The sequence below is a fragment of the Haliotis rubra genome, unplaced genomic scaffold (assembly GCF_003918875.1).
Source record: "Haliotis rubra isolate DU_JTF1 unplaced genomic scaffold, ASM391887v1 Scf395, whole genome shotgun sequence".
Classification (NCBI taxonomy): domain Eukaryota; kingdom Metazoa; phylum Mollusca; class Gastropoda; order Lepetellida; family Haliotidae; genus Haliotis; species Haliotis rubra.
The window spans coordinates 897081-905813 of NW_025767074.1; the positions used below are offsets into that span (position 1 = coordinate 897081).

General features: G+C 41.4%; 2 protein-coding genes across 2 annotated transcripts; one reads left to right on the plus strand and one right to left on the minus strand.

The window, feature by feature from the left end:
• The first annotated feature begins 561 nt into the window (after positions 1-561).
• On the plus strand, positions 562-3632 carry LOC124286891 (leucine-rich repeat-containing protein 74B-like). The gene has a single exon (XM_046723330.1). It carries the CDS (start codon positions 1546-1548, stop codon positions 3166-3168), a length of 1623 nt encoding a protein of 540 aa, XP_046579286.1. The 5' UTR covers positions 562-1545; the 3' UTR covers positions 3169-3632.
• A 1852-nt stretch (positions 3633-5484) lies between these two features.
• On the minus strand, positions 5485-8680 carry LOC124286890 (mitotic-spindle organizing protein 1-like). The gene is made up of 3 exons (XM_046723329.1): positions 8461-8680; positions 7478-7623; positions 5485-5829 (listed from the first exon to the last, which is right to left on the minus strand). The coding sequence occupies exons 1-3, from the start codon at positions 8510-8512 to the stop codon at positions 5797-5799; spliced, it is 231 nt and encodes a 76-aa protein (XP_046579285.1). The 5' UTR covers positions 8513-8680; the 3' UTR covers positions 5485-5796.
• Positions 8681-8733: the final 53 nt, after the last annotated feature.

An 8733-nucleotide genomic window follows, 5' to 3' on the forward strand; every position in this document is an offset into this window, starting at 1 on the left:
AGATGTGTTCCCTGAATCCCTTAAACAGATGTGTTCATAGTATCCCTGAAACAGATGTGTTTCCTTAATCCCTGAAACATATGTGTTCCCTTAATCCCTGAAACAGATGTGTGCCCTGTGTCCCTGAAACAGATGTGTTCCCTGTATCCCTGAAACAGATGTGTTCCCTTAATCCCTGAAACAGATGTGTTCCCTGAATCCCTGAAACAGGTGTGTTCCCTTAATCCCTGAAACAGGTGTGTTCCCTGTATCCCTGGAACAGATGTGTTCCCTTAATCCCTGGAACAGATGTGTTCCCTGTATCCCTGAAACAGATGTGTTCCCTGAATCTCTTAAACAGATGTGTTCCCTTTATCCCTGATGTGTTCTTAGTATCCCTGAAACAAATGTATCACATGCATCACTGAACCATTTTGGTGATGCTGCCAACGTATCATAACGGCCTTGTGTTTGCCATGAAATGTAAAGTTGTAACTTTATGCTTTCAACCCATATAAAATTAACACACAATTGAACAGATATACAGTTTGGGAGCCATTAAACCAAGCTCACTAACTCCATCAAAGGTTTATTTGCTTACATGTCATTCCACGCACGATAACAGACTTCACATCTGAAATTCTGAACTGCAACTAGATACCAAGATGTTCATGTAGCTGCAAGGCTCTCTTTCACATTGGTTCTACATGTTCAAAAGTACGTTAAATCTCGTTCACTCATTTCAGCAAGGAAAAGGGCTCTCCTATGCAAGTACTCACCACCTCGAGAAAATATATCGTCCATGCTGCTTCTAATCATAACGTAGAGAAACGACGAGATATTCAGTGAACACCGCTACAGATCACAGTAAATGATATCATAGGCCAGTCTGTAGCCAAGTCCTGCCAAGCGCAAATGTACCAATCGGCATTACAGACGAATAAACACAGAGTACAAATTCAAAATTTACAAGTACCTGTCAAATTAATTGATTATCCTGTCACAGTAAATAAATTTTACATAGTGTGGCTTTTGTGAATACTTGAGGCGACGCGAGTACTGCAGAGTAGAGCGGAACTCTACCGGGTTTTTGTATGGAGGTGAGGAAGAGCGATCGTCCACGTTGGGGCAAGGTCAATGAAGACGAAGTAAGCTCAAGTGATCGTTGCAACCTTTGAAAGGTACCGGTGGAGTGTGAACTGTTCGGTGAGGGAGTAACCCAACACCATGTCAATACAACTCATGTGGATTGTATGACACCTGTATGAAGTTTGTATAGAGCTGGGTTAGACACGTACCGTGGTCTTTAAGTCCGAGTCTAGTGAAAGTCTGAACGTTCCAGTTCAGTGTTGTTTTGGTTTGGTTTGGGTTATTTTATGTTTCTGCCGCCATTAACGCAAAAGGTAAAAATGTGAAGTCAAATCTGAAAATGAAATATAAAAGGCCGTATGTGCACTGGGCAGAAATATATTGTGAGTGATTAAAAGAAGGCCAAAAGATGAATTAGTCCACCATATGTGAATTGTGTTTATGTTACATGATGAGTCAGTCGACTTCTAAACGCAAATGCGAGTTATGTGCATTATTCACCATTGTGACGTCACTGTATGGACATCGTTCTATTGTCATGTTACTGTGTCTGACATCACAATGCTCTCACCATTAAGAGAATTACAAAATGACGTCATAGTTTTGTCTATGACATCATCTACTCTTTGGCAACATTGGCATCGTTACAGCCGCGGCATCAAGATGAGCGGCAAGGCGTCTATGCCGCGATCTTCGATGGGGGTGATCTCCGAATTCAGTGAGGGTCGGCTGGCTTGGTCTCCTCGCAACGCGACCCAGTCTCCCACTTCCAACGACGATGAATACGACACGGACCTGGAGGTCGAAGAAGAAAAGAAGGACTTTGACATGACAGGTCGGAATCTCTACATCAACGCCTGTAAAAGTCACGGGATCATTCCTGCTAGTTACTTCCTTAGACACATGCAGGACGCGGAACTCAACATGCAACATCACGGCCTTGGAGCTGTGGGGGTCAAGGTCATGTCGTTACCGCTGCAGACAAACACATCGGTTCTGAGTTTGAACCTGGAGGACAACTGGTTGGAGGGGGAGGGAGCAGTCTATGTGTCCAAAATGCTGAAAGAAAATTGTTACATTGCTGAGCTGAACATCGCTTGGAACAAACTAGGTCGGCGTGGAGCTCTAGCCGTCTGCGATATGCTCATGTCCAATACTACGCTACAGGTGCTGGATTTGACAGGGAACCAAATCACTGATGCCGAAGCGCAGTACATAGCTGATGCTTTGAATGAAAACAACCGTGTAAGAATACTAAAACTTGGTCACAACCAGCTCGGGGATGCTTCCGCGGCTTTATTAAGTCCAGCTATCTGCGATAATGACACGGTTGAAGAACTTGACCTGAGCTGGAACTACTTACGGGCCAAAGGAGCTATGTACCTTTGTGATGGCATCAAGACCAACGCCAGACTGAAGATTGTGGATTTTTCTTTCAACGGATTCGGTAACGAAGGAGCAGTTGGTGTGTGCGACATCCTGAGGTTAAACCAGGTACTGACAGATCTGAGAATCAGCTACAACCGAATATCAACACCCGGGGCACTGCTAATCGCTAAAGGCATGGAAACGAACGACATGCTGAAGACGTTAATACTGGATCATAACCCAATAGGGGTGGAAGGTGCAAAGGCCATTCTAAAATCCATGATGTCTGAAAATTGTGCCATCACACATCTGGACATGGCGGGTGTCGAGGTGGACAAGGAATTCATAGCCAACAAGAAGGAGTTCCAAGAAATCAAACACTTCACTGTCCTGCACGGTCTGGTTCTTGGAGACTACGTCATTAAGCCACGCCCGAAGAAGAAGTCGGCCATCTTGTTCAACGTTCCCATTTCAGAGGTGAACGCAGGCAATCTGTTCGAACATCTGGCGCGTTATTGCGAGGAGGAAAACGTCGACGTTGTCGACACTCTGTTGTCATTGGACAAGCGACGTGAACAGCGACTCGTTGCGACTGACATCATCAGCGCCATTGTGACATCAGGACTCCCAATGACGGATGAACAGATAAACATAGTTGTGTCGTTGCTCGGTGAGATGGAGAGTAGCGATGGCCTTGTGGACATTAGCCCCCTCGTTGGTGTCGATAGCTGATTCCACTACTGTCTGATTACAGACTTACATATGCGTACCTTTATTTTTTTTATTATTCATGAATTATTGCATTACAATAAGCCGCTCTAGCTAGCGGCGGCGATGCTAATGTTTGTAATGCGGATCATGGTGCTATTATATTGGCCTAATAAATGACATGCATTGTCTTGAGTTTTGTAAATGGGTGTATTGTGTTTTGTAATGACCTGTACATTAACTGCTCATCAACTACAGGTACCAGCGAGTTGTTTATATCGTTTCCTTTTTTAATTTCTCTCGCTTCAATTTTACGCCATTGCTGGTTAGAAAAGGATTTGTCTGTTACATCACATTATGTCAGTCCATACTTTCGTTGTCTTATACATGTTATACATATTTAAGTAATATACACACATTATTTCTATTGCCTTAGTGGGGCGGTGAGGTAGCCTAGTGGTTAAAGCGCTCGCTAAGTCCCGGGTTCGATTCCCCTACATGGTTACAATGTGTGAAGCCCATTTCTGGTGTGCCCCACCGTGATATTGTGGGAATACTGCTAAAAAACGGGTAGAGCCATACTCACTCACTACTGTCTTAGTCTTGGGCTTTTGAAGCTGTGGATGAATAATACGATTACCACACAGAGTATAACGGTCAGCCAGTTTCTTTGTTTAGCCCCAATATATTCCAGATAGTGGGCTGTATGTTACTCTCCTCCTCACGTTTGTTACCCATCGATGCTATTCGCAGCATATAAACTGAACATGTTGTTAACACGAGTGACGGAGTGACGCCAGTTACACCAAATAATCTAATGTGGTTTGTACCTGTAAATGCTTGAGTGAAGAGTTCGGTTCCACACCCTTTAACTGTGTGAGTGAGTGAGTTTATGTTTACGCCGCACTCAGCAATATTCCAGCTATTTGGCGATGGTCTGTAAATAATCGAGTCTGGACCAGACATTCCAGTGATCAACAGCATGAGCATTGATCTACGCAATTGGGAACCGATGACCTGTCAACCAAGTCAGCGAGCCTGAACACCAGATAACATTAGTTGTTAGTCGCCTGCAACAGCAAGGTTGGTTAGGTAGCCTGGTGGTTAAAGGGTTCTATTTCTGGTGTTCCACACAGTGATATTGCTGAAATATTGCTAGTGTGAGCATTTGTGTGCATGCGTATGTGGGTTTGCATGTATATAAATATGTATTTATTTGTTAGCTGTTTAAAGCCAGTTGGGCATAATGACACATTGGTGTAACGGACGACCATTAGAATTGGCTAATAGGATCAGGTGGTCATGCTGGCTCTCTTGGTTGACACATTGAATCCCAATTGTGAAGATCGATGATCTAGTACTTTATCACTGGATTGTCTGGTCCAGACTTGATTATTTACAAACCGCCGCCACATTGCTCGAATATTGCTGAGTGCGGTGTTAAACAACAGCCATCCAACAATGGTGTAACTCATGGTTGAAGACAAAAACATTATTGGTACAAATTCACAACAGTGAGTGAGTGAGTTTATGTTTACGCCGCACTCAGCAATATTCCAGCTATTTGGCGATGGTCTGTAAATAATCGAGTCTGGACCAGACATTCCAGTGATCAACAGCATGAGCATTGATCTACGCAATTGGGAACCGATGACCTGTCAACCAAGTCAGCGAGCCTGAACACCAGATAACATTAGTTGTTAGTCGCCTGCAACAGCAAGGTTGGTTAGGTAGCCTGGTGGTTAAAGGGTTCTATTTCTGGTGTTCCACACAGTGATATTGCTGAAATATTGCTAGTGTGAGCATTTGTGTGCATGCGTATGTGGGTTTGCATGTATATAAATATGTATTTATTTGTTAGCTGTTTAAAGCCAGTTGGGCATAATGACACATTGGTGTAACGGACGACCATTAGAATTGGCTAATAGGATCAGGTGGTCATGCTGGCTCTCTTGGTTGACACATTGAATCCCAATTGTGAAGATCGATGATCTAGTACTTTATCACTGGATTGTCTGGTCCAGACTTGATTATTTACAAACCGCCGCCACATTGCTCGAATATTGCTGAGTGCGGTGTTAAACAACAGCCATCCAACAATGGTGTAACTCATGGTTGAAGACAAAAACATTATTGGTACAAATTCACAACAGTGAGTGAGTGAGTTTACCTTTACCTCGCTTTTAGCAATATTCCAGCAATATCACAGCAGGGGACACCAGAAATGGGTTTCACACATTGTACCCATGTGGGAAATCGAACCCGAGGCCTTCAGCGCGACGAGCGAACGCTTTAACCACTAGGTTACCCCACTGCCCCTATATTCACAACAGAGAAATGTTTAATGATCATTCTTTATTACATGCATACACAATGAATAGCTGTCCAATTACATGATTATCAATAATAACTGTAACAAAACTAGTGTCCCAGCACAAATCCTACATTAACTGCAGGACTGACAGAAGGGGAGACAAATCCTCTGTCCATGAATACATTCATATTGCGTCGACATATGATGACACTCATAACAGTTCCTGTGAAGTGCCACCCAATCTCGAAGATGTTGACAACAACAGTGTGATGGCTTCTGCATCCACAGCATCATCCCAACTATCACAGCCTGTGTTTGTTCCACACATTACATCACTGTCAGGAATAGGACTGGCCAGAAGTCTCAGATGCCTACCAAAACAAAACAATAAAGTTCCTGGTAAACACAACATTCCAATAATCATGGTAATATTAATACAGTCATCCCTCGCCATAACGCGGGTATTGGGGTCCATGGAGGACCCCCGTGTTATGAGACACCCGCATTATATATAACTTGGCACAAACAAGTGAAATAGTATTTTCCCTGTGCATAGCATAACTGCTATTTCATGTAATGTGCCCAGTATCGTCAGAGGTGAATAAACAAACTTTGTAAAGTATTAATAGGAAACTTGCAATCAAACATCACTTGACATGATAACTCATCTGTCATTCCCTTTATGCTACCTGTTATGCTACCTGTATTAAAGATGACATGATTAAATGTTGTTATGATCTTTGTAAAGTAGGATCGTAAACTAGTATTTGAGGTGTACATGGTTAAAGGTCACATGCAACAAAAAAATCAAACATAATTAAAACACAATTATCACTTATTCATGACATATAATATACATTGCTGGTTACGAAAAAATATATAAACAAAATTATAAGCGTACAATCGCAAATCAAAAGTGCAAAATTGTGTACTTGGTTTACTTCCCAAGAAACGAAGCAGCCGGGATACCGAACCCAGTCAGAGCGGGTGGGTGTGCACTCAAGTGTAACGGCTGGTTCATTTGCAGATGCCTTCACGGCTAATTGTGTGTATATATATATAGAGATGTTGGGTTTTGTAAATACATGCTCATTTCTTGTGTATAACATTTTGCAATCAACAGACATCATAACATGTCATGTGTTCAAGTATCACACCTGCCTGTCTGTGTAATTACATAATGTGACAGAGACCGAACTCGGGCCATAAATCAATGCATTTTGTTTATGGTGTATAGCCTGATTGGTGTTAAGTTCAAATTGCATGTGGTCAGTGATAGCAGCTGTGTATTGAATATTGTCATTAGCAGACAGGCACGCAGACACACAGGTGTCAATAAAACAAGACATTGAGTTTTGTCTGTGACAACGACATATCTATATCACAGTTAAATAATGACATTGCTTTTAAGTATCGAACTGAGAAAGTGACTCGGTAAGAAGAACGTGTGGTGAAATAGACAAATGAAATTATATAAACAGTTAATTTACTGTCATAACATGTAAAAAGCTCGCGCCTGTGAGATATCAACAAAACATTAGAAAAATAGCTCACACCAAAGCCTTCACCGAGTATTCACCCGACAACCCGCTTCCAAGCTGCGCGAACCTATTTACTTGCGCATGCGTGCTATGAGCGCAGCCCAGCTGTTGAAACCCGTTTTCCCCAGAAAAGTCGGGGGAAAATTAGTGAAACGTTTGAACTCCGATTTCGCACGTTTTTTTTTCATCGCATTATTTTTCAACTTTATAAGTTGAATTTGCATTTTTGACGATTTGTTTCGGTATGTCAATACCGAAAGGTATCAGAATCTGCAAAGTTGAGTTTTACGTTGCATGTGACCTTTAATTGGAGAAAAATATCATTATTTTGGAAGAAGGCAGAATCTTTTACGTGATGATTTTCTAATTTAATACTGAGGTATAATAACCTCACATTATATACAAAATTTGCTGTAACCTTTCACTGTAGACATGGTAGAACATTCAAAGTTGGGACAATGTTAAACTGCATTATTACCTTGACAGCCGATGACTCACGCAGTAACTCTTGAATGACAAGTGCCAGAGCTTCAGGGTTGACACCCCCTTCACACAAACGTACACAGGTCGCCAGCGTCTCCCCATCAAGTCCTGTGTTCAACAGTTTGGAGATCTCCATTAGTGCTGCAATGAAAAAATGCTTCAATTCAGGACTTGTTGACACAAACAAAAGGGAAAACCTGTATCAGTATCAGTCATGTTAGACTTCTATGACAATATCTAGTCAAATAAATGGCATACCTACAGAATACCGGCTACCTACCAGCCATATTGTTTAACAGTTTAGTGTCACGTCACCCTAAACCTTACCCTAACCCTAAACCTTAACCCTAACCAAAAGTAAATTCGCTTGCTTTCAAAGATGGCGGAGGGTATCCGGTATTCTGTAGTCTTACCAAATCAATTCCAACAACATAAGAGACTGTAACACTATCATTACTGATTATAGCATTATTTCACATTTGATCTACCTGGACAAAATGGTGACTGACAGATGGGGAGACATGCGATTGCACACTGAAGCATTTATGGTTAAACTATATTCTTAAGCATAAGAATATAAGCAATCTTACATGTTATAAATACAACCCAGTCATTAAAATAATTCCTTTATTAATTAGTATATTTTGTGATGGTGTCCTCTGTAAATAATCTGATGCATGTTTACTTATGTATATTAACTACTCAATACATTCAAAAAAGCATATTGCATACAATGAAATAGTCGAATACACCAATCAATTTATTTATCATAACGTAATTTGTTGCAACAACAACTTAGAGCAAGTCAGGTTAGGTGCTGATATGGTAAGAAGATGACTGATTGACAGTCGGAAAAGTCTGTCAACACTGAACTGCGGAAGATCTTCAGAAAATAGCAGTTTAACTTAAACGGCGTAGACGGATCAGTGAATTTAAAAATGTAAGCCGAGTCAGACATAATTTTAAAACAGGGCTTACTTTCCATGGTTTCTCGAGCCGAGGGAACTCGCGATCTACTAGTATCCGCCATTTTTCAAACAATAACTGTACCGCAGAAAATTATTCATGAAAACAGAATTGACATTTTCCCGATATGTGGCTTTCTATTACGCCGAGAAAAAAATCTTCAGAATAATGTAAATCCCAATATATTTTTTAAAAAGTGCCCACAAGAGCAGAAACGATCTCTTTCAGAATATTCCAACGTAATGACCCACACGTACATTTGGAAACATCATCGTTATCCAGAGA